The 27,477-nt window shown below is 39.9% G+C and overlaps 1 protein-coding gene across 2 annotated transcripts in view; it reads right to left on the bottom strand.

The window, feature by feature from the left end:
- The window catches only part of SETD3 (SET domain containing 3, actin N3(tau)-histidine methyltransferase), a 62,257-nt gene extending 34,983 nt beyond the window's left edge, over positions 1-27,274 (bottom strand). Inside the window, exons 1-3 of one of the 2 annotated variants that reach the window (XM_074584039.1) lie at positions 27,115-27,274; positions 26,372-26,545; positions 1,466-1,575 (exon numbers count right to left, since the gene is read on the bottom strand). In XM_074584039.1, the coding sequence (XP_074440140.1) occupies positions 1,466-1,568 (103 nt within the window). In that variant the 5' untranslated portion in view covers positions 1,569-1,575; positions 26,372-26,545; positions 27,115-27,274. The remainder of the gene's footprint in view (positions 1-1,465; positions 1,576-26,371; positions 26,546-27,114) is intronic. The other variant, XM_074584038.1, reaches the window with a different exon arrangement.
- Positions 27,275-27,477: the final 203 nt, after the last annotated feature.

The following is a 27,477-nucleotide window of genomic DNA, read 5'->3' as shown; positions in this document are numbered from 1 at the left end:
TTTACATGGTAAACACTGTAATCTCCACTGTTACAAACATCCCATTCCTTGACATGTAATTAATAGATACTTTTAAAATTTTCACAGCATAACTTGCTTCAAGTTATTTTCTTTTCTTTTTTTTAAATATTCCTTCAGATTTAAGACACATCAAATGTTTAAAAAGCTAGGAAGAAAAAAAAAGATAAAACAACCAGACCATTAAGTAGATAGTCTCTGTTTTCAATAACCCAAGCAAAACACACTGTTTAGATTAGCCTGCTTGCCATCGTTCTTGTAATGAAAGCAGATAATAGCACAGACCTTACCTTAAGTAATTGAGAAATTTGCTGGTACATACATTTGACCTGCCTAGTCAATATGGTTTTCATAGAAGCATGCATACTGGAAGGACAAGCAAAGGAACACTTAGCCAAGCTTTAGCTTTAGATTATATCCACAGTGTCTCTGACAATATGCTAAATGCCAGTATGTGGATTTCTTGATCTAAGCCGCATAAATCCAAGTGGACAGCTGAAGATTACCTTGCTCAACTGATTTGAAAAAATCTTTGCATTGAATAAAATATGGAAGCTTGACAAAAAGAACAGCTGATACTTGTCTTTGCTTAGAAAATCAGATCTATGTTTTATTTTTGGTAGCAAAGTAGAGGCCAATTGTAGCATAAGCATCAAACAGCTCTGCCAACTCCTTGTCTCCTCTTTGTGAGCAATGCTGAAGAAAAATTCTAATTTTCTAAGGCAACATTAAGATGTGTCCAGGATATGAAAATCTGGACTTCTGTTTCAACAAAAAGTGTAGCTCAGCACACTTACTAATGACAGTAGAAAGAGCAAACAGTATTTTAGCATCATCATATGAAATTATGCTATGCTTTTCATATTTACTAGAAATAATGGATGAGTTCCAAGTTCCTCAAAAAGTGAAACAACCTTTTGTCAATACACAAGAACTAAGCACCACAAAAAGTTTCCAAGCACCAGCAACAACAAAAAATTTTATTTAAGCAACAAAAATACCAATGCAGTTCAACCGAATTGTATTCCTGCTTTCCACAGTTAATTTCTCTAATATCTCCTCAAAGTACTGTTCAAATGATAAACAGAAATACGCAATTCTTGAGGCTTAAAGAAAAACATTTTTTACAAAGTTTCAATGTCAAGTTCTCTATAGTAGTTTTTTTTGATCCAATCTTACCCATTATTTATGCTTCTGTTGAGAAATAAAGCCAAAAGCTGCCAGAAATATTTTATGTCCAATACATAGGCAATTAAATAAACCAATAATGGTATATACTATCAGAGATAGATACTATGAGATACATACTATACTATGTTAAGCAAGTTGAAATAGCAAGCTTGGCCACTTACAGGAAATGAAGAGAATTCATTGACTTCAACAAGAGAACATTTTTGAGTGGCCTGTACGCCATCCCTTTTCCCAGAGACATAAAAATTAAACTTACTTTGCAATAACTCGCTAATTAGATTCAACATTTCCTTTGGAGATACTGTCGCTGTGGCTCCTGTACCTGACTTCTGAGTTTTTACTCGGCTCTTCTTCCCCATCTTCCAACTAAAACAGATTAAGAAGCACACTGTCACCAATTACTAAGAAACGAAATACAATAATGATGAATGGACAAGATCTTCTCTTATTAGTCACTTAAAAAAAAGAAAAAAGAGGATGATGAGTTGGTTCTGGTACATATATAAATGCAAGTATTATTTGCATGGCCTCAGTGTGAGACAACCATTCAGTGCAATCAGAAGCAATATTTCATGTAGTTGCATATTAATTACCTCAGGGTAACTAGAAACTGGAAATCTTGCAGAGAAAAAAAAGAATTCCGATCACTTACAGATTCATTAGTTATAAACAACTATTACGGATACCAAAGTATCTATGCTATATAAAACCAGATTATTTTACCTCATTAACTGCAATGCAGACATTAGCTGAATTAGTATTTGTAACTGCACTAAAATAATAAAATAGTAATATGAATAGAAAATTAAGTGTTTCATTTCAAAATAAAATCAATATATCATATGTATAACTTAGCAGCAGCTGCTTGTGGTTCAATACAACTAGTTAAGGAAAACTTATTTTCAGTTATCACAATAAATAGAACATCGTCCTAGGCTGGTTTTCCAATATTCAGAGCCCCTTGTTCTCATAGAAGACTTAAATCATACAACATCTACTGGAAGAGCAGCGTAGCAGGGTGTGAAATATCCAGGGAATTTCTTGCATGCACTGGGAGTAATTTTTGATGCCAGCGCAGAACAGCGTTCTAGGGGAGGGGTTCCACAGGACCTGGTACTCGTGAATAAGGAAGAACTGCTCATGCATATGGTGGCCAACAGCAGCCTTGGATGAAGTAATTGTGAAATGGTAGTGTAAGATCTTGATAAAGAAAGGAAGGAAAGAAGCAGACTAAAGATTCTGGACTCGCAACAGTAGAGTTGGGGCTTGCTCAGGGAACGGTGAGCAGAATGCCCTGGGAAGCTACAAAGGAGCCCATGACAGCCAGCCATCTTCCTGAACTCTCTTCTTGGAGCACAAAATCAAGCCTTCCCAACAGGCAAGAAAATCTGCAGGCACAGCAGGAGAGCTGCTGGGGCCAGTCCCAGTACATGGGACTCCTCACCAACTGAGCTCAAATGAAACAAACGTATGTAAAGTGTAAGTGAGGACAGGCAACAGGAGGAGAAAATAGATGCACTGTCTGGGCCAGCAGAGATTAAATTAGGGAGGCTGAAGCTTGTCTGGAGTTGATATTGAAGAGGGATGTGAAAGGCAAGAAGAAATGCTTCTACAGATACACCATCAGCAAAAGACATTTTGTGTAATTGAGCTGCTAAATTGGAAAGCAACCTAGTGATGAAAGGTACAGAAAAAGTTGAGGTACCCAACACCTTGGGCATGGTCTTTTTAGCAGCCAGGTCTGCTATCAGGCTTCCCAGGTTTCTGCATCTAGCAGCAAAGCTTGAGGGAGAGGAGCTATCAAGTTAAAAGGCTATTTAGGTAAGCTGGACCTACCCAAGTATGTAGGACCAGACAGGAAACATACAAGGGACTGAGAAAGCTACCTGATGTCACTGCAAGGTTGCTGGCTATTGTCTTTGAAAAGTCCTGGTGATTGCCTATGACAGGAAACAGGTAACTTAAACAAACAGAACCCAACTGAAAAGCAAGGTGGGTGAAGGAGAAGATAAAGGATCTAGGAAACTAGACAGCAGTCAGTCTCACCTCATTTGCTGTACAAAACAGAGCAAGTCCTAAAGGGAAGCTATTTCCAGCCACGATGAACATGAATGTTACTGGGATCAGACAATAGACTTCTAAAGGTAAACCGTGTACAACCAACCTGACTGCCTTCTGAAGAAATAAGTGGTTCTAAGGACCAAGGAGAATTGGTAGTTGCCAGTTGCTTTGACTTAAGCAAGGCTTTTAACACTATCTTCCATAGCATCCTGGTTGTCAAACTGAGGAGACATGGACATACAAGGTGGACAAAACATTCTTTGGACCATGAGGTTCAAAGAATTGTGGTCAATAACTGTAAGTAACTGCCAACTGGTTAGACACAGTAATCCTCAGTGGTCAACATCTTCATCAGATTTGGATGCTAGGACAGAATGCATCCTCAGCAAATTTATGGAATATATGCAACAGGGAAAGCAGTCAACATGTTGGAGAGCAGGGCCACCATTAAGGAGGACTCAACAAACTGGAGGAAGTGGCCAACAGAAAGTTTATAAAGTTAAACAAAGACAAATGTTAAGCGTCCTGCGTTCGGGAAGGAAAAAACCTTATACAGCATTACAGCTGCAGACTGGCCTGGCAGCAGCTCTGCAGAAAAGGACTTGGAGACTCTAGCTGACAGCAAGTTGAACATAAGCCAGCAGTGCACCCTTAAAGCAATGAAAACTAACTGTAGTTCGAGCTGCACATGGAAGAGCATAAACGGCAGGTCAAGGGAAGTAATTATTCCCTTCTGCTTGGCACTGGTGGAGCCACATTTAGAGTACTGTACAGTTTTGGGTCATGCAGCACAGGAGGTACTGGCAAACTGGAGCACATCCAGAGGAAGGCCATTAAAATAGCAAAAGGGTTGACACATGGGATGAAAGACATAACGAGGGAGTTGGGTTTGTTCACTCTGGAGAATAAAAGAAGCCCACTACTGCCTGCACCTATGTAATGGGGCATTATACAAAGGGTGGAGGCAGACTCTTCTCAGGCATGCACAGCAAAAGGTCAACACACAACAACCACATGATAAGCATGGGAAATTCCAAAGAGATATAAGAAAACTCTTCATTATGAGGGTAGTTGAGCACTGAAACAGGATGGAGATTTAATTCCATCTCCAAGCAACCCTGGAGAATTTAAAAATTTGACTCAGCAAGTCCCTAAGCAACCTGATTCAACTTTGAAGTTAAAGCAGAAAATTGAGCCTCTCAATCTCCAGAGGTCCCTTCCCATCTACATCTTTCTATGATTCTACATGTTACTGCAACTGATGCTTTCACCTCTATGTGGGAAGCGTACGTAGTCTATATGGTATATAATATCTTCCTATACAGTATAGAAGATTCTATGTCATCACTTAGCAGTGAGGGCGAAGTCAGACACATTCAGGTAACTTTAGACATCTGAAAGATTTCTACTCCCTGGGTCATCAAGATCACTTCAGCCATAGCAGCTTTAAGTTATCACACGCTGCACAGTAAAATCCATAAAAATGCTAAAAATCACCGTACAGAAGTAGTACTTGGGATTCCAGGTGTTCTAAGCACTCTGTTTATATAAAAGGGGTCCTTTTATCCCTGGTCAGTGTAGCTAGCTTACCCAAAATGAAGCGTTTCCTCCCATACTCTATCAAAAAGTTTTGTTCAGCTGGTATTAACACTGGAATGTATCAACCGGCAGCTGAAAAGCTGCTTCTCCACGCTGATCAAGGCTGAAACAATTACAATCCATATGTTAAGTAACTGTATAGGGCAGATCTTTTAAATACAAATGCTATATTTTAAAAAACTTCTACTGGGAAAGATACGTAACCTGGTTGCTTTCATTTTCCACTATGACTAGAGTGAGCAAGAAACTGCCAAGCCCAAAGCTTAGTTGAAATGCTAACTTTGAATGATCAGGAAGGAAATTAAGGTTAACAATGTAATTTATTAACTCAAAATTAAAGGAGCTTAAAACTGACTGAAAAGACAACAACTCATAATAAAATGGGAAAATCTAAGGCAAAACTATAAGGTGTCTTCAAAAAGGAAGGCAAACAAACCAAATTCTTTCACCTTCTGACACTAAACACAGCGCAAGGAACAAGACTATCCCTAAGTACGTGGGGACTGGTGTCAGGGGTATCCCCTTGTATTTTAGCTCTCTCTAGCAGGTATCAGAGGCTCAAACAACCCATCTGCACTGCTTAATTTTACCAGTCCCCCTTGAGTTGCATAACTTACTTTCCCAAAACAATTTCTACCATGAAAAGCCCTCACATGCAGTCTAGTAAGGGGAGATCCCACAGATTCAATGTAATCACACTGGCTGATCGAGGCCCTTGAAGTTTGTAAATGAACACTGGACGTCGTCTTGAAAGACACTGCTCTACCACAAACAATTATATTTGACACAAGATTTGCAGCTCATATGAAGCAGGGAGTAAAGCTTATTATGAGATCCATGTTGCATTTATAATAGTGCAAATCGGAAACAGGATCAATATAAATGGCCAACCTGCCATAATATAGTGTTAACACAAAGCCATAGAAGAACAAAAAGAACTTAGAAAAGTTTGTTTTCATGGTCTTCCTACTATACACTTTTTCCTTCCCCCCCTGCTCCCCTCCCCTCCCTGTAATGCTCTCATAATTGTAAGAAGATAAACAGAGCTGTTGTGCACAAGGCTACCTTCACAAAGACTTTATTAAAAATTTCATCTATCCACTTGAGTGTTCCCCTCTCCCATATGCCATCCCGTTACATTTATTTTAGACCCTTCTGCTCTTAAGACGAATCATGTCAGATCTGTAATGGATCCAACAGCAGGTTTGGGGACAGAGTTCAAAATCTTCAGGCCAAGAACAATACAGTTCTGTGCTGATTCACACAAATGGTTTTCTACATTCCCTCTAAGCACAATCCCCTGCATCTTAGAGTCATCAGAAAATTAAAGCACTCACACAGTGTATTCCATGTTACAAGTTATAAATTGTGATGACATATCGTTTATATGAATCAAGATGCTCATAAATACTAAGATAAATAAGTTGAACAACTGAAATTATTTTGACGGATTTTGGTTTCTCATTTCTAAGAACAAAGTTTGTTTATCAACCAATAAACTGAGAAAAAGCACTCTAAATAAACGTTCTGTATACACAACTACCAAAATACTGTGGGTTTTTTTTTCTTTTAAGTTGTATTTAGAGGAAGAATCTGCATTGGTAGATTTTATGAGGAATATTATACATGGAGACATGAAAAGTGCCACCATACAGTCAGAACAATGATACACCAATACATGAAGCTGTATGAATACAGTACACAGTTAGCACTACATTTTGAATTTTTCCCCGTACGAAACATGTTAATAGGGAGAACCAATTTTTCACAGTGAAAGCATTGCCAAGAATTATGTCTAAATATAAAGCTGTTTTTAGAATATGTGAACTTCAGTTTCCCAAATATGACAAAAAATAAAAATTTGAACAACGCTAAGTATTTGCATTATTATCGTAGGTGAATATTGTTTTAGAGGCAAAAAAAATAATCTCTAGCTGAAATCTGCTCTACACAAGTAAGAAATTCAAGACTAATATAAGATCTTTCTCAGCTCCTACTGCTCAGATAACATGCAGCAAAGATTATCATAGGAAAAACAAGTTCAGTGAACACAACTCATTAGATTGATGTCACCGTAATCAGAAATGCATTATTTCAGTAGGATGCTACCAGCATAGGAACGTGAAAAAAGCTCTGTATCTTCACTCTCTCCTTTGATGCATGTGTCTTGTCTAAACTGTTGTTTCTTCGTCATCAGAATTTCTATAGAGAAAATATTCTGCATGCATGATTAAATCAGCAAGTCTCTCTCACACAAAAAAAGCAAAACCAGCAGACTGATATCTTGAGATATCTTGTTTGAAGTATTTCCTTTTAAGGAATCAACCTATCTTAATCAAAACTGTACTTTTTTTTAATCTAATTCCCAATCAAAAAAATAGGTCTCCACTTCCTACATTACTTATCTCCATTCACTGCTCAGTTACACGAAACAGACAAACTATTTAAAACCTAATGCATTTGACAGATGTATTGTTTATAAAAGCCATAATTTGAAAGGAATTACTGCTATACATGGTTGTCCAGAAAACATATTCCAAATGCCAATCTAGTGGAGCAGCCATGTATTAAAAAATATATATAATCACATGATATATTTCATATAACATAAAAATAGATTATGAAACTTTTTCAAAATTTCTGAAAACTAACACACAACGTATAATCCAATTTCACACTTGATAAAAAGCAGTTTAATGGAGCAATATTCTCTGCCATATTTAACCAGCAAATGATGAGCAATACTGATAACATGAGACCCAATATGGAGAAAGTAAGTGTGGGTCCTTTGTGAAACTTTTTGTAATTTAAATTACATTAATAAAATTACAGTTCATGAAACAGATTTTAGAGTTAGATTTCAATTCTACTGAAATCCCTGAAATCCCCAAAAGATTTGTAATTTCAGGGAAAAAAGTGCTTTTTAATTTGCAATAAAACTTCAGATATGAAGCATTTTTTTTTTTGCAAGCCACTAAAACAATTGTTTAGAAAGAAATAAAGTATAAGCGTGCTTCTCAACACAGCAATGAAAGGACAAGCTGTTTGCCAGTACATGCGTGACAACAGAAGAAGCAATATAAAATATAGCTGCATGACATGCGGAGAAAAATAAAACAAAAAAATCCTTCAGGACTGAGATGAACTGCAGACTTCATAAATATCTGAAGAAGTGGTTTGGGTTTTTTGCAAGTCTGCTTTTCTGTTTGTCTTCTGGTGAATATTTTTAAGTATTATGCCATGTTTCCTTTCAAATGAAGGTTGTTGAAAATTCCTGAAAGCATTCTGCAAAGAGAGAGTATGCTGACAGCAACGATGAATAAGCTTGGTAACACACAACACAGCCACGTTTCCAAATATAGTGTATCAGCTGGCTTGGCAAAAAGAATCATGCCAAAGCTGGCAGTGAGGGGTGTAAATGATCCATCTCCCCCCTCTAATACTGCTATCAAAGAGCAGTTGTGTCAGACTTTTAACTTGTTTCCACATCACACACAAATAATATTTTAATAAGCTGTAAAATATGTCTCCTTTTGACTTACAACTTTTAAAAGTGAGCATATTCACCTAACAGCTTTTGAAGGTAACCATGAGAAAGCTGCACAAAAATCCCCAAAGTACTAAAGAACTGCCACCAAGTGTGTGTATGTTTGGTTTTCGGGGTTTTTTTGTTTGTTTTTGAAAAAACACGACTGCTTAAACATTTCATTTAAGAAAGCTAATACTTATGGTATTAAAGAACTTGACCACATCACAGACCACATTTCCTTATGGAAGCAATGCCAAGCTTGGATGATAAAATATGGATCTTCCCAAACAATACTTCAGAAAAAAATAATCCATTTAATCATTAACATACCCCCCCCCAGCTTTTCATATTCACATGACCACCATGAAGTTCACTGTAGCACTTACATAAAGCTGCAGTTAAGCTTGATACAAAAAAAAAAAATATCTATCACAAAGCACTATAAAGATACCTACCTCTCACTCATTGGGGTAAAAATACAAGCTCGCAACCTTTGTTGCAACACCATGAATATAATCATTGTGCTAAGCAAGCACCACATTAATTTTTAAGTATTTAACTGTGTTAGTTTTAAAGAATTTATCCTACATGATATAGAATATATGAAGTCTGATTTCTTCTGGACATACATCTACGCTTCTTATACACACCTTTTCCAATGGTCCCCCCTCCTTCTCTCTCTCCTTTTCTCTGTTCTCTCTCTCTCTAACTACCTCATTTTTTCAAATGGTGGCTTAATGACATAACGCAAGGCTCGCACTCATAACTTTACTTACACTTCAAGCAAGGTTATCTTGGTTAATAAATGTTAATTGTTGTTTGGACTCCTCTGGCGTCGTTTCACCTTAATTCTGACATCGGAATTCTGCAAACCTGAGTCGCCCCAACCTTTGGATGTGAAACCCACATGACTTTACTAACCAGGCAGCATCTTATTTTGCAGGTTTCGATATAACTGCACATGTTGGGCAAAAACATCAGCACACATGTTGACTAACAAACAGGCCAAGCAGATAAACTATTCTCAACACAGCTTTTCCTCTAGCAAGCAGACCAACTTATGTTTGAGTTCTCCCACTCCATCAAATTTGATTAAAAACATCCAACAGATTGATGGGTTTTTGGAAGAACCAACCAGCAGACAGAACTGACACACTCCTATAAGCCATACTTGCTTCAGCTGTAACTTTTTACTTTACAGAGTAGCAAACCAGCTACTCGCAAATTCACTGAGTTTTCACAGTAACAACCAAGTTCAGAATTCCCACAGCAAGAGTTATCCCTTCAAGTTTAACTTTGCTTCAAGGACTCAGTATATTTCCAATGCAGTTTCTTAACACTGTATCTTCTTTAATTCAGATCCTTATAGATGCTAATTACATTATGTTCTCATTACATAATAGTTTCCACCCCACGCATCTCCTTGGCATAGACTAGCGCAGAAGGTGAGGGGCGCAGATCTAGAATCAGTATTAGGAGGACAGCTATGGGTCAACAAGGGCAGACAAGGAGAAGACAAGGGAATTCTCAAGCCATGCAAAAAGCACAGAGAGGTGAGTATAGTAGGTGGTTGTGGGATATGTTCCTTGGCTGCATCGAGAGGGAGGACAGATGAGTAGGATGCACACAAACCAGCCTTGCAATTTTTTTTCTAGTTTGATTGCCTTAGTCTAAGTCATTTTACCCTCTATTTCAGAGAGGAAAGTGTATCATCATCTTGTATGAACATATGTTGAGCAGCCAGGGTCTTAAGGGACAAGCTTAACGCTTATAGGCAACTGACAGAAGTTCTCCAAGCGGTATGTAGGAGAACACAGTTTTACACTTGATATGACCAGGTTTACGGGAAATGTGATCTTTGGCTTCCACCGATCAAGTTTTTTTTTCTCCTAAACTTGAATCTTATGACTGTGGGTAAAAAGATAAATACATTTTATAGCAAATAGAAAGCATGAAATCAAGAAGTGTAAGAACAGTGTGGGTGGAGGAAGAGATCTGTGATCTTTAAGAAAAATTCAGTTTATACATTTACAATGAACACTTATGCTTGCTTGTGAAAACCACCTACATCATGTCACTTGGAAACCACATTAACACTCTCATCACTCCTAAAGTATTAATCTTGACTGATTAGTTACTGATTCAATCCCTTTCCCCCAGCTCTCAATCTCTCACCTACTCTGTACTCCACTCCTTCTCTTCTTGCTATTACTTCTTCTCTCCCACCACTGCCCTTTCCTTTTTCTTCCATTTCTTCATTTCCTCTATTCCCCAAAAGCTCTATGAAATACAGTGTCATTGCAGTGCGCTGTGTTTGTGTACCTTCCTTGCTCAGCATGTTTCTGTTCTTCTGTTTAAGTTCCAAGCTCTTTCGGAAGTGGGACCTCCTGTGATTACAGAGTGCTTATAATAAAGCAGCCTTTTTTTTTTTTTTTTAAACAGGATCTGAAGTATTGCCATAACACTGATGACAATGCTGACAAAAATAACCTACAGAACACACTAATAAGTTTAATGATAGAAAAGCCACTTGCATTCCACTTAACATACAGTGTAAATTTATGTTTCCCAAGAACTCCCTTAGCCATAACCTACACTATTTCCTTCTTTAAGGGCTAGTTTTGATAAACTTGCTCCTTGTGGCAAAATGCTGTACCCAGAATCAGTTCAATGCACAGCCCAACTAATACCGAGTGCCCTAGGTTCTTCTGCTCTCCCAAAACAACATACACCTCTCAAATGCAGTTCCTTCCAGCTAGTTAAGAAACTATAAACTCTCTCCTATACAAAATATAACATAAGGGCTGCCATGTTCAATTTTTTTTTTTTATCTGATCATCAAGTCAAGAATTCTCCAGCAGCAGCCCACAGTCCCAGAAATGCACGTTCTGCAGGAAGAGGGAGATCCTGGCGCACATATACTGGGTACACACTGCAGTTTTCTTCCAGTTCCATCTTAGGAGATGCTGCTTACCATTCCTCCCTTTTTTTTTTCCCTAGTGTCTGCTCCCCATAATCAAGACCCCATAAAGTCACAGGGCTTCTTCCTCAGTCTTTCTGATTAAAACACGCTTACCACATCCCCTAGTACCTTCCTGTCTCCAGAAACAGAACCGCACTGAGAAGCGCCCATTGTCTCCTGGAGCAACAGGGAGAACAGAAGTTGCTGTGGTCTGTTTCTTTTTAAAGTCCATGGTTTTCATCCTCATCTTAGTCTTCTTATTTCTCTTCTCCCCCCTACCCTGTCTTTTACCAGAGGAAAAGTAGTAGTGATAGCAACCAAGAGCAGCTACTTAGAGAGCTACATGAAAAGCACAACAGAGGAATTTTTCTCCAGTATGTTCACCCAGCTTCTTGTGGTCCAAGCTGCAATGCAATAAGCTTCCCTTCTTCATGAGGTTGTGAAATTACCCAGGTCAGCTTCTCCTACTTCATAAAGAATTTCAGTTTTATTTTCCTTTCAAAGCCTTGATTTAGCCACATGACCCATTTGTAATGAACTCCACACATTTCCTCTCTCAGGCAAAGCAAATGTCCCTGTCACTTATTAAGAAAAATCTTACTGAGATAGGCTCTCTGCAAGCCTCATGTTTTTTGATCCAGGTATTCCTCCCCACACCTTTTCTCTTCTTTCACATCAGTTAGCAGATGGATTTTATCCCATTCAGGAGGTAGGTACCTTTTACCTCTGTCTCCACTCTCTGGGCTACTTGGTTCTCCCAAACATCTATTTTCTTCAAGAAATCTACCAAGCCAGTGGTGGTAAGCTTCGCTGTTCCTTAGGTGCAGTATCATATCAAAAGTACAATCATCTAAAATTAACTGATTAAAAATAAGTTCTTAAACACTGATGAGCAAAAACAACTAGAGGAAAAAAAAAGACTGATACTGAAAATGTTTCTCACATTTTCACTAATGAAAAGAACTTACTGTCAAAAAAATCATTAGAAATACATGCTGATATTCTTAATGCTTCCAAAGGAATGCTTCATTTCTCATCCTACAGGATGGGTTTGATCACAGTTACAGTATACACATTTATCACTACTTTAAATAACCTCAACTAAATACAACAAAAAACATTGTGAGATAACATTTTTGCTTTTGTATTTATACAGAAAAATCCAGTTTATGCAAAGCATCTGTTTTTCAACAAGATCCTGCTTTTACTTAATTCTACAGCCAGGCTGTTTACTAAGGCACAAGACAGTCGCAATGATTGACTTGTGGTTCAATAAACCCAGATGTAAACTACATTTTGATTGTTTGTGAGAACACTGCTTACACGTTTTATGCTGGAAGAGCTGTTTGCTGTGACTGTGTAATCCCAAAAGCAATCCCCTCAACATATACAAGAAACTTTAAAAAGGTTTGGTCCACAAAAGGAATGAAATTAGTTTTTGTCAAGAGCTATCCTCCCAATGCTAACATAAGAAAATTTCCCCAAACTGTAAAACCATAAATACCGAAATGTTAATGCTGCCCCAAATCTTCATAAGCCAGTATATCATAGCTATGCAAGACTTACAGTTAGAAAGTTACTTTGTCTATATTTATTATCTTGTACACATACATGAGAAAATAACATACTGTACAATCTTTAATTTCAAATGTTCATATGCTAAAACGTGAACTAGTAACTCTGTGCTACCTTTGCCTGTACTTAAACTGATTTGCAAAGATCCAAAAATTCCATTAATTTCCAAAATAGCTCCTGTGATGGCTTAACACAACCTGTCCTACTTCCCATTGCAATATACCAATAATGCTCAAAATCACTTTCGTGCATTATTTCAGATGGTGACTTCTTGAACCATGCTAGCACACTCAGTTTACTTACTTCACAGGGTAAATATAGCATAGTCACTAAAACTACTTTATGTAAACCTTAATATCAATGATGACTTATGTGACGGAGAACTAGGACCTTTTATCACCATTTCTAGTGTTTTACTTAGACACAGACAAGTGACAACAGTAAGAAAATCAGTCATTGTTGATGACTATGAAGGCATGCACAAGAGTTAAAATTCAGCATTATTATGCTAATAGAGGTGTAACAAAAGTGTACAGCACTCATTACATTGCCGCAAAGTGAACAACTAAGAGCAGAAGTTCAGTCCCCATTCAAGACAGTTGATGCACTTCGAAATTTTGACAGAGCCTTGGATGCAATTGAAAGCTTTAGGATGACGGTATGTATGACATCGTTTCAATGGGAATAGTTTTTTTAACTCAAAATGTACATTTCACCTGGGTCAGCCCTCACTGCAACTGCTTCTTAGTCATGAAGAATCATCATAATTTTAACCACCACCAAAGAGGCAGCACCCTTTAAAGGGGTGGAAAAACTTCTAACAAAAAGTTAACCCATTCTTCTATGTGTTACTGAAAAAAAAATAATATATATAACATCAGATACATATTTTGTATGTAAATTCTCTAGGATGCGCAGAAAAGACTGGATGCATATATTACTGCATCAGCTTCACAGCTACAGAAGAAACTGAGCCTGACTAAAGAGCAAAAAAATTTCCTTGGGTATCCTGCATAGATTTTTTTTTTAAGTCCTTTTTTAATTGCATTATAATCAATGGCATAAATAATACAAAACTAGGCAAAAACATATATTCCAATTAACAGGATTGTCTCCAAGGAAGACATTTAAAGCTGAAGATACTTAATGCCAAGGACTACTGTTTAATTGCAACAATAATTCCACCTAACTGAAATGCCCTCAAGCAACCTAGTAACAAGTGGGCCCACAATTATTTCTATGCACTGAAAAATTCTCTTATCAGTTCTGTTTACTTTTTGTCTTAACACCTTTGCCTACCCTCTGCTTTCTACACATATTGCAACTCCAATACAATTTACTATTGCCTGCTAGGCTGCGCCTTTACAATCAGTTAATTATGTAGGGCCATCACACTGACAATCCACATCCCCAAACACAGCATAGGCAGCAGATCCTATAAAAGTGCCCACCACAATTTCCGTGCCCTTCTAATGTCACTAATCCACACGCTGAAGTTTCTCCTCCAAGCAGCTACGTGATACAGATGTAACCACACATCAGATATGCCACCGTCCCTGTTACTCAAAAGGACTTCTTACCCACACAGTCCTTGCAATACTTACATGAAGGGACAAAAAACATCTTGCAAACCCAGTGAAAAGGAGGAAGGAAAGAAGATATCCACAGCAGAGAACATGTTTCCACAAGCTTTAAGACTTGTTCTATGCTATGTGGCAGCATATGTGATTCTTGCCCTCAAAACGAGTTTCATCATACATTCATGTCTTGTAACAACTTAAATTGGCTCAATGTTTCAATACCACTGCTGGAACAACAACAAAAAAAAAGCATAAGGACATGTATTTGGTCACTGAATTGACACTACCCAGTATGCACAATTAAATTGTGCTTGAAGTTATAAATATCTGAATTCAGCTACAGTTTTGTGTTCTTTCCTGGAATACCCTGTCCTTACAGAAGAGTATCTAAGCAGTTTTAAAATAACTGCTGTATTTTTCTCTAGCTATGAGTGAAGCACAGCTGTTCCATCAAGCTTCTGTCCGCAGCAGATTAAATCCCCGAAAGCGTAGGGATGAGATAGTACTGCTGGTACTTCACCTCAACCAGCAGTGCCTGGGATCACCATCAGCCGACAAAGAACAAAACACAACCGAACAGTACAGAAGCATATTATTCAATGCATAATCAATGCCAAGGACTTCCAGGCTGCAGCAAGGAACTGCAATAAAAACTAGTGTGAACAAGGCAAAGATAACAGTATGGAGAATTGCAGTGTGTATTTGCGTGCCTTTTCTTTACCTTTCTAGGACAGGCGGGAATATCAACACTAGGTAACGTGCTTGCTGTTAAATGATATCATGAGTGTTGTACAATTCTGAAAGACAGAAGACAGCTCATTTTGAATGAGGATTGAGTTCATGCTAGTAGGGAGGGGAAAAAAGACGTTTGGAATGGCACTCCAGCTCCATGAGAGCATGCTGCACTTTTTCACACCCAGACAGTACACACCTGCCTACTTTCCTGCTCTGTGTGTGGAGTGACATCAGCCTGTTGTGTATAAAAGAAAATAATAAATCACTGATCATTCTTGGGAATAATGAATCAGCATTACTATCATTCATTTCATATGTACCCATGTGAAGTTTGTGGAAAATTGAGCTCTTCGTTGTATGGTAAGGAAGTGCAATGGTTGCCAACATCTAAGTTGTAGCAGTGCAGATTTACTACAATGCAAGCGATAAACAGAGCGCCTCCAGAGTTTTTCTTATACCTCAAAGAAAAAACTTTCCCAATAAAATTATTACAGACCTGCCCCATAGCAAGTGCTGATGATTAGGGGCTTTTTTGCTGGTGAACCCTCACTGAAGAGATGACGGCCCTTAAGCCCAGTTATGATTACACTTCAAGCTACTGTAATCCTAGTATCCTTGAAAACACCCAGAGCACACCATACACTCAGCAATTCTAAATCTCAAAAGAATGCTATTTTGACAGTTCAGAAAGGAAATTCTGACAACATAAAAGTGCTATGTGTATTGTAAAAAAAAATAAATTAAGAAGCTTCTTCTATGAATGCCTGATAAGTGATGTAATTGAGGGCTTAACAGTTGGAAAACTTTCCAAACCCACTTGCCTTAAGTCCACTCCTCATCTAGTGGTTAAAGTGGTGACTATTTTAGGAACTGTGACCAGAAGTTTCTGGTAAAATACCAGCAGTTTCTGATATTTTTATTATAGACCTTGAAAGTTAAGGAGCAGGTTCCTCCAAGCCCCTTTTTATCTTCTGACATTCATAGTTGTCAACTTGAGCCCTTAGAGTCTCCTCCATGTTTACTCAAACTACTGACACTGCAGTGGTTTGAAATAAGAAGGCTTTTAACACAGGCATTTACTGGGCTGTCAGGTCCAAGAAAGATGCAGCAATAGTAAGCATTACTTGGCTTCACCCCTGAGCTTTCAAATGTTTGATAAAATAATAACCAAAATGTACACAGACCACAAGGCAGTGTAAACTGCCAGCAGCTTCTCAGAAATTTTAATCCTCACAATTCAGAATAACTATGGTAGAACTGCTTGGTAGCATATTTATTTTGTATGTTTGCAGCTGACAAAACAGATCAAAGCAGAAATATTTTTAATATTTTTTTAGCACACCCATTACAGAATAAATGCATTGCACTCTCTAGTCCCAGAACACGAACAGGATGACCACACCACCTTCTGAGCAAAGGCACCTTCTCTGTTTTAAGGGAGAAAGACTGAACAGCATCTTTCCACAAGAGAACTGCCTCAAGTCTACTAATGCACTGTTAACATGCCTGCTGAAAATCAGCCATGTCATTGACGTTATCTGTCTAACCCGCAGGCAGGCCACGCATCAAAACCAAGAGTAATGCTGACCAGACTCTACGAGTGATAAAGTGTTCAGATAAGGAGCTGCAACCATTTCTATAGTTCCCTTACAAACCCCAGGTATCTCTTGGCTCCGACCCCTCCAAACTGAGACTTTAATGTTCTTATTTCTAACTACCTGCATTCCTATTTTCCTCGGGCTATCTCATTCCCGCACAGCTACCATAGAGAATCTACCTGCCTCAGATTCCAGCAGTTTGTACTTTCAGCAGTCCTAGGCCCCTGGAGATCCAGCACCTTTCAATCTGATTTTAGATGTGCATGGCTTCCTTTGCCACAGCAAAGAGGCACAGCTCAAAAAGCAGCTTTAAGGCCCGCTGCCACAGCTACAGCCCTGTCTCCTTCGCCAGGAACACCGCCATTTCTTCTTCTACAGTAAAGGACCATGAACTAAACATTGCATTAACCAGCAAGCCACATCTGAAACACCTACAGGATGAAATTTATATCCATCATCCCAGAATGAAAATTCTGGTAATTCCTAGGTAATGTAATCTCAAGAACAAGGGAACAAACAGCAGCATGACTCCAGACAAGAGTAGCTGATACAGTTAATATTCTGCTTCCTAGTTCCTGTAGCTGAGTTTTCTGCTTCCAAAAATAGAACCACTATCTACTAGTCTGACAAATTTCTAGATAGAGAGAGATGACTTTCACTCTGACCAATTGTTCCTTACAGAACACAAAGGGCAGAACTGAACACGAACACCGTGACTATTATCATGGAGAAGCTGGTCCTGACATCTTGCTGCAGGTGATATCGGTACATGTCTCTCCACCAAAGAAAAATGCATTTTGGGAGCAGCAGTACTTTCCAAAACTAGACTGCTCATGTCCTATGCCTTAGGCCAACTTGTCACATACTGTCAGGGTAGAAGTCTGCAGAAATGTGCTCAAACCAGCTTTTTGTTATTAACCTGATCTGGCATTGCTGAGAGTTTTCTAGAAAAGATGAAGTTGTATCCTTGCAGAAGGTAAAGTGTTCCTCAAAGTTACACAGAATTTTGCTTTCTTCAAGTACAACAGTAAAACCCCAGTAAACCAAATTAAAACTGCGTCACTACATTAACTTCCCACCTTCAAAGTAGGCATACACTGTATCTTTAAGACTGTGACCTCCATTTACTAGAGTCTGCAAAGTTTTTGGCTGTTCAGATAATTACATGAAACTCTGCACTATGCCTCCAAACCACTTGCAGGGACCAACTACAAGACATCACAAAATAAAGCGAGCAGTTCTCACATTAGGCTATTGTTTCATTTTTCTCTTCTAAATGCCCAAACTCAAAGTGCAATGGGACAGTTTTTTACATTCAGGCATCGATTCAAAGATTTAATAAGCAGAGAAACAGGTTGTACAAGCCAGGCATCCTACAGTGACAGGAGGAAATCACAACATTATCTGTCATTGTCTTGAAAGCAGGAATTCTATTTTTTCAATAGAGCATTGAGAAATGCAAAAAGTTATAACCTCATGAACCCTTATAGAGTTCGCTATTATTCCCAAGCATCAGCTGGGATCAAAGTGAGAAGTAACTGCTTGAATGCAGACTTTTAGAAAAATGGGCAAAGAACAGATACCAATCTGAATCTGACAACCACATGAAAACCCAACAGTCATTTTCTGCAGCTGTAAGCTTTACAGTTATCTTAGCTTCTTCACTGTATCAGCACACAAAGCCTCTCAAATTGGTCTGACAACACCCATTTTACTTGCTTCTGACTGACAGAATCAGGTGCAGCATATTCCAGAGGGAATGGATGCTTCTCTATTTTAAGGAGAGTTAATATATTAATATGCTATCAATGCAACTCTGCTTAGCAAAGTGGAAGACTGAAGGTTGTTGCTGGTCATCCAAAGCAGACAGACATTTCCCCTTCTTCACCAGCCAACCCTTGCTACTTTCTGCAAGTCTAAAAATACTATTCCAGCACATAAACTTTCTCGAGGAAAGAAATTCATCCATACACAGCTCAGATTCCTGCTGAGACCCACTTTATTTGGAGAACGCAGCTTCCAAAGAAAAGACTATCCAGTTGTAAGATCACAGATACATATACGACAGCCTCCAAACATTAAGACATGCCAGGAATATCCAAACCAAGGCAGTATTACCCTCCACACTGAGCAGTAGTACTTATAAAAGTGCTGCTGGGCTTACAGAGGTTTGCAATGGAGTACTATTGCTGTAAAAGACTGTTGAAATGTATTGGTCTCATCATGTTCCTGAATCCTAGAAGCTCTAGTCGTGCCACCTGGAAGTACACAGACCAACAAGATGCCAAGCCTGTACAAGGCAATGGAGCCTTGATTCAGCAGGTTGTAGGCCTATTTGAAAAGTCAGTTTTGTTTATGTAAAAAATCCTAAAATCTGGACAAATGGGTCACAGGCCTTTAGATACATGTCCTAGCATGTTCAACAAAAAAACCTCAAACCCTACGCAGATGCATTAAAGAAATGCTTTTGTATCAAGGGTTCAATTGGTAGAACTTAAGAAACCTGTAAGTAGGTGCAGGGCATCAGCAAAGACCTGAAGATCTGAACACTTTATCACTGTTTTTTGAAGAATTAAGAAACCCAACTTTGTGAACATTGATATCAACCTCTATTCCGTTCCATCAATATTCAATGAAAGAGCATATTGGCAACAATTCATTACATCCCAGTGAAAGTTTGCAAAAGTAATTTTAAAAAACAAGTAAGTTGTAGTGTCTATCAAAGCAGTAAAACAGAACCATTTTGACAAACACTGAAATGCTGCCTATACAAGCATTAAAATGCAACATGCTTAAACAGAACACTTTTACCTTTAGGTGAAAGTTTTCTAAGCAATAAATCATAGTCTGTTGTATTTATTTAAAAAAAAAAAAATGCTCCCACAAATCTTATACAGCTTCCCAGAAGCGGAGACTTGATGCAAGAGGATAACTTGGTATTTGCTAACTTGGGCACCTGTTCTTGGTTTTACAAAGTATGTTCCAGTGGCCTATTACTTTCACCTCTTCTAAGAGCATGCAATTGAAAATGGAAGGATGGAAAGAAAGCTACTCTGCTACTACTCCCATCATTTTTACGAACTGTAAAGAGGTGAGACTTTCAATGACCACTTCCTCCAAGTTCAGGCGTCATAGTTTAGGCTGGACTGAACACTGAAACAAATGACAGATGCTCTCCCCCACCCCTCCCTTCAGGGAGAGAAGGATGAGTGAGAAACAGACCTGAGTTTAAAAGAAACTAAACCATTTATTATCATCTTAATAATAGAATAATAAAGAGAAAAGATAATACTGTCAAAAAAGAAAATACATAGATACAAAACCATATTGAGTTCCCAGGATGACAATCATGTCACCGGCAGGCACTGGGAAAGTCCTAGACTGCACTCAGTGATGGACAGGAACTGGATTCCAGAACACACAGATTGGGATCAAAGGCAGACAAACAGACAGAGTCCTCCATTGAAAGAGTCAGCTGTTCAAGAAAGAGGGCTGATCCCTCAGCTTTTATACTGAGCATGATGCAGATGGGATGGAATACCCCATTAGTCAGTTCTGAGTCACCTGTCCTGTCTGCTCCTCCCTGCAGGTGCGACCCCTCTAAGCTTTGCTGTTTCCAACACTCTAATCAGGCAAACAACAGCTGGCTGACCTTGATTATAACAATAAGCATAAGCAAGAGCCTCTATGCGTATCATTCCTTGGTATTAATTATAAACATCAGGCCTTACCTCTGCTAGAAGCCAACACTGTCTGAAAAATATGCACTTAATTTCAGAGAGTTCAGTTAAAAGAGGCTTAGCCGAAAAGTAAAATTACTGAACAGAAAATGGGTTCTGTTTTACCTCAAATCAGGACATGAGGAATGGCCCATCCCTATGTGCAGGATATTAAGCAAAGGTGGCAGGAGGCCTGCATGAATGAACAAGATGCTCCTGACAAAACTCAAACAAAGAAACAGAAGAGGTGGAAGCAGGGCAGGTAACTCAGCAGGAAGTGAGACACTGAGCATGCAGGGATGGGGTCAGGAAAGACAAAGCCCACTTAGAGTTGAATCTGTCAAGGGACAAGACGACAGTAAGAATGGCTTCTACGGGTGCATCAGCAGCTAAAGGAAGGAAAGACTAGGCAAGGTGCAAGCCTGCTGCTGAATGGGGCAGGCAACCTGGTGACAAAGGACACAGCAAGAAAGACTTCAGTACTCTATGCCTTCTTCACTGGTAAGAACTGCCTTCAGGAATCCCAGGCCCTGAGACCTGATGTAAGGAAGACTTACCCTCAGTGCAAGCGGATCAGGAAAAGAAACATTTAAACAAATAAAAAAAAAATAATCTCACATTTGAAGAGACCACTGGAGATTGACTTGTCCAACACCCTTGTTCAAGCAGGGCCACCTAGAGCCAGCTGCCCAGGACCATGTCCAGACAGCTTTTGAATATCTCAAAGAATGAAGACTCAGTCACCAGCCAGTGCTCACTCACCTTCACAGTAAAAAAGTGTTTCCTGATGTTCAGAGGGAACCTCCTCTGTTTCAGTTTGTGCCCATTGCTTCTTGTCCTGTCACTGGGCACCACTGAGAGGAGCCCAGCTCTAGCTTCTTTGCATGCACCCTTCAGGTATTTATATGCACTGAGGAGATCCCGCTGAGCCTTCTTTTCTCTAGGCTGAACAGTCACAGCTCTCTCAGCCTTTCTTCATACAAGGAAAGTCCCTTAATCATCTTAGTGGCCCTCCACTGGACTGTCTACAGTAGCTTCATCTCTCTCTCGCACTAGGGAGCTAGGTACTAGGTACTGGACAAGGTACTCCAGGTATGGCCTCACTAGTACTGAGTGGAAGGAAGCTGCTGAAGGAAGTAAACATGTAAGCCTTTCCCAAAATTATGAAGGGCAAGGTGAGTGGGAATAGTCAGCATGGATTTATGAAGGGTAAGTTACGCCTAGCAACCTTGTAACCTTGATGCGAGAGCAGCAGATGCTGTTCATCTCTACTTTAGTAATGCTTTTGACACTGTCTACTATCACATCCTCATAGGCAAGCTGGTGAAGTACCAACTAAAGCAGCGAACAGCGAGATGGACTGAAAACTGGCTGCACTGCTGGGTTCAAAAGGTTGTGATGAACAGCATGAAGTTCAGCTGGAGGCCAGTCACAATTGTGTACCCCAGGAAATAAAACTGGGGCCAACACTGTTTACCGTCTTCACTGATGACCTGGACAACAGGACAGATTCACAAATTAAGTAATTGCAGACGCTAAGACACTGTTCACTGAAACACCTAGAAGCAAATCTGCAAAGCTAGATCTTTCAGAAGTTCTTGTTGGAAATATTTCAATACAAAAGTTCTTAAATCCAAAAGCTCCTTCTCTCAGTACTTGAAGTTATTATGTGGCTACACTGTGTCATCAAGTAAACATAACCAAATGGCTCCAAGAGTGGCCACAAAAACAATTAATCCAGCCTCCCAGAAGGCCTGGCAGGACCAGGAAACAGCCTGCACCTCCTTCTTGTTGCCACCATCCCCTCGCGACCAAGTCACTCATATTCCCTTAAATCATCATCAGTATGAGCACATAGGTACTGGACCATCAACACGGGTTTCATGGAAGTGGAACATCACATTCTCTTACCACTCCACTAAATACTGTGTGAAAACTTTGGGTGCTAGTGCTATAAAGCATTAAAGGAAAAGGAAGATTCTGCTATTTCTATTAACTACTTGCTAAGAAATACAGGCAGCATTTGCAATGTAAGAGACTTAGTTTTATCGAGAGTTGCATAATTCCACCACTGTATATCATATCCTAAAGTATATACAAATATATATATATAAAGCAAAACCTAAAAACTGATCAAAAAGCAAAAGGCTAGAATCAGACTGATAACACAACAGCCCCAGAGATGGACTCCCCTCCTTTCAGTGCAGGTTGCTCACGCTTTTAACAGAAAAAACTGAAAAGTAACTTATTAGAACTGATATGGTTTACAGTCCATCTTCAGCTACAAAGATAATTCTGGCCTACATTAAAACACTGGCTGAAAACCATGGTGGTTCAAGCACTTCTGTTCAGGCACTTCCAGGACAGGGCAGCCAATTCCTTCAGATATTGGGAAGACATCCAAGAATAAAACAAAACAGAAAGTAGATACTAATCTGTCATACCATAATATTCAACAGCCTTTAACTTTGTGCTCTACAGTTATATTCTATTTTGATTCTTAATAGGATATTAGCAGCTACAGTCTCAGAAACATGCCTTTTGCTTTACGTCTGCCTTATGTATTACTTAGATGTGGCCAGCTTCAGAGCTTGTAAACACCTGTCTGCACATACTCACTGGAGATAAAACTGATCTCAAGCACAGTCATTCACATCTCAGTGAGCTTCAGCCCAGGCTAGAAAGACACACGGAATCCTCCCTACAGCTGACAGGTCTGCTGCTCTAACCTGCTAACAGATCCCAGAATTGAAATGCAAGACTTTGGTGCTAATTCTTTCTTACTTCAAAGAGATAAAAAGCATTACCAGACTTGCTGAACAGTATGGGAAGTGGTAAAGGTCAGACAGGAATAGACAGAGCAACTGGAATAATCATTTGGTGAAAGAGATGCAGGCAAGTGCCAATGTAGGGCAGAGTAGCTAAAAACAAAAAAAGGGAGCAAAGAAGGTTACAGCAGAGGAAGGGCAAGAGCAAGAATGCAAAGCAATCTTAAAACACTCTTGGGCACTGAACTTGCCTTTTAATTACTACAACACAAGCCTCTTCAAAGTCAAGCTCCAAATACACAAGACTAAAGACAGGTAACACTAATGGGGCATTTTTACAGTACGATGAAGAACTAGTGTACTTTATTTAGATTTGAGAGGCCCTTTCTCATATTTTACCATTAGTAGTCTTGGTTAAAACATTATTAACATCTAAAACCAGGCCTAGGAAGCTGAAGTGTCTCTAATAAGTCAGCTGGCAGAGGATGGTAAGAATTAAATTAATAATCCCCTGTTTGCTATAAAAAGCTGTACCATCACAGGTTTGCCAACATTAGCACAAGTCTAAAGCATCTGGATAAGAGGGAAGATTGAATCACTGCTGTATACACTGCATGCATCTACCCTGCAGAGAACAAACTTAATTAATCCCATTTTGGTTTTAGGTTAAGGAAAGAATGATGGTACATAAATATTACTTTGATACTAGGAAGAATCCATTCTGCAGAAGAATATCAAAAGAAGTTATTAAAATCAAGTAAATGTTTATTCAACGCACTTACAAAAATGAACTCCAACAAATCAGGGTAACTGCTGGGAAGCAACTTCCAAAGACATTTAGTCTTAGAATCAAAGAGAACACGTCTTGACAATATTCTGACTTGGAAGGCTCAAGATACTCCTAGATCTACTGAAAAAGCCCAAAATTATATATGTCAGTTTGACTTTTATTCTCCCCATCCCATTCCCCCCCCTCCCGGCCCTCCCATTGCAGCTGAACCTAGTTATATACTAAATACAAGACTGCTTCATAAATTAAATATAAACTTCTGGTAAGAAATTATTAATTTGAAGGTAACAAAATGCTAAAGGGCAAAGAAAAATGGCTACATCCAAGATAACCCAAAGAAAAGTACTTAATTCATAATTACTATCACTTTTATCAGCTGCTAATTCTGAAATATTATACTAATAACTACAGGATTGTCCCCACGTCCCCCTGCCTTCCATTAAAGCTTTCTTAGGCAGAAGGAGTACTTCTTTCTATAAACACCTCACTGATCTTCTAGGGAAGATAGTTTACTAGCTGCCACACAGGAAAACAAATTTTTCTTAATGATTAATCACCCTCTTTCCTCTTTTGAGCCAGTTCCTCAGACAACTATTTGGCCAGAAAAAATACTTACTCTTTGAAGAAAAGAAACAATAAACAGACTGTTAAACTCTACCACTTTGCCAATCTACTTTTGTCATTTCTTTGCTTGAGTTTTTAGGTCCTCCTGAAGACTCCCAGACTTTTCTCCCCGCAAACTCCTTTTGAGCAGAATGAAGAAAACCCCTGATTTACTGTTTTTACTTGCATGTTTCTAAATATGTTCTTCCTTTAGAAAATATTAACGTCGCTTTATAAAATACAACTCTTAACTGAGAACAAAGCAAGTCACGCTGATTTCAGTCACCAGCACAGAGCTAACGCAACAGTGCAGGCCTCCAAAACCCCTTGATGCTTAAATCACGGGCATTGTGATATGTCCTTTAACACTACGACATTCTGGTAGTAAAGATACAGATCCCCTGAGATCTCCAACTTGCCCACACTGCCACTTTCTTTCAAAGAGCAACCACTAAAGCACTTATTTGCTGACAAGTACCAAGTATGTCAGTTTAACTCCATAATCAGCACCACTATGATAAAGTATGTAATACTTTAGATACAGCAGATATACCTAAGTTTGTTATATTTATTACAATAAAAATATTATTAAGATGTATACCATTCTATGCAGAGAGACATTATGTGATTTATTTTTAAATTATGTACAATATTGTTTATTTCAAGACTCAGATCTGACTTCAGTGTACAGATCACGCCATCTCTAACTGGCAATGGTAACATACAGATTAGAAATGATTTCGGGGGTTGTGGCATTTCTTCCCCCAAGACCCTTAAGTCTATTTCTAGGCACACGATGCCATGGACGTATTTTCAACTGTACTTCAACATATATTTCAATCCAGCTTGCTAAACATAACCAAAAGCTCTACTAAAGCGCAAGCTGGCATGCTTGAACTTCTACCATATTAAATTACTTAACTGAGCAAAAATATCTGGAAACACCCCCGCCTTTGTGCCCATCACGCCATTCGCTCCAACAACTTGTACGCTAGCTTACTATTTTATACCAGAAACCAGATACTGAACATGCAGAATGCTACAGCTCTTTACTCACCTACAAAATACTAGGTTTCACTTTATAGTTACACAAGCTTACAACAACTGAAAGCAGAAAACACTTGTGAGAAATTAAGCTAACATTAGTAGCAATATTCACAGAACACAGCTGTCATCTAAGGAGACAAGTGCTTACATTACTTGTTCTTAGAAGGGAAAAAGACAATTTGCTTTCAACTTTATCTCAAGAGCTAGCTTAGGTTCCAGGGACAAGTCCTTCCAAGTCTCCAACAAGCTCGGGAGAAGACCAACCTTGAACTAAGCTGTGAGGGACAATTTCCAAAAGGAAGAACTGAGTTTGTCCTGACAGCTAAATATTGCCTTTGGGTAAAAACCCAGATGCCACTTGAATTCAAAATTTAGGAAGCTGCTAAGAATTAAGCCAAATGTAAAGCATAACCTCAGCTTACGCAACTCTGAGCAAGCATTGCTGGGTAAGAAGAACGATGAGGAAGGGACCACAAGAAGTTTGGCCTCAGCAGCTATTGTAGTAACAGGGGGAGGCTGAAACACCTAGGCTGTCTGAGGAGTAACACCCCTGTAGACAGACAGTTTAACTGATTTACTCTCATTTTAAAACCCACCTTTTTTGCCCTCTCTTTACTAAAGCAGGTTTCAGAACTGGGGGAGAAAAGGAAAGAAACCAGAGCGCTCTTCTTCCTGCCAGAGGAGGACTCTGAGGAGGAGACAGATACCAGCAGAAACGGCTCCTTGAGCCAGACCCTGAGCGCCGGTGGCAGGGGAGCCTCTCTGGAAAGCTGAAGGAGTAGAATTAGGGAGTATTCAAAATGTCACGAATTTAAAAATAAATAAAAAAAAATAAATAAAAAAAAGGAATTACATGATGGGAAAAGCAGTTTTTATGCCATTTGTTTTACTCCGGTTCCTGATCAGCCTCTCACGGAGGGGAAGGGGGGGCGAGGCGGGGAGGGACAAGGGAATGGAGCGTGAAGACGCGAATGTCACCCCCCCTAGCTCGCGGTTGTTCCCCCACGCGCGGGGCGCCCCCGCGCCACGCCTCTCCGCGTGCGGAGCCCCGCACGCGGAGAGGCGTGGCGCGGGGGCGCCCCGCGCGTGGGGGAACGGCCGCTTTCCCCCACCATCCCCTCCAAGCCAGGGGGTGGGCAGCAAGGCCTGGGCCCAGGGCGGTATCCGGAAAGAGCGGCGCCTCCCACGGGAAGAGAGGCGGCGGCGGGGCCAGGCCCCATGGGAGGGCTAAGGGGAAAGGCCCGGGCCCCACCGGGGGCTGAGGGGGGCCTGGCCGAGGGGCAGCCGGCTCCAGGAGAGAGGGGTTGGGGGGGGAGCCTCCAGCGAGGCCCGGCCTTACCTCCCGCGCAGCGGCGGTGGCTCCGGCCTCGCCTGCTGGTGAGCGGCGGCGGAGCCCGAGCGAGCCCCTCGCACCGGACGCCGCTACCCGCGGGTTGGGGAGGCGGCGGCGGCGGCCGAGCTCGCCTCAGCCCCGCACTCCTGGGCCCGCCCCCTCCCTCACCCCGTCACCTCCATTGGCCCAGCCTCAAGGCACCACCCCCTCCGGACTCCGTGACGGCCAATCCCCAGCGACCATCCCTTAAAAAAAGAAGGGCATGGCCGCTCTCCTATTGGCTGAGATTTAACGCATGCCTTCAGCCTCCTACTGGCTGCTACAACTTGCGATCATCTCCTCCCAGCTTTCTGATTGGCCCGCTCCAAG

This window comes from Larus michahellis, chromosome 4, assembly GCF_964199755.1.
Source record: "Larus michahellis chromosome 4, bLarMic1.1, whole genome shotgun sequence".
Lineage (NCBI taxonomy): Eukaryota > Metazoa > Chordata > Aves > Charadriiformes > Laridae > Larus > Larus michahellis.
Note: the sequence above shows the minus strand (reverse complement) of the source record. Positions and strands in the feature narration are given on the sequence as shown.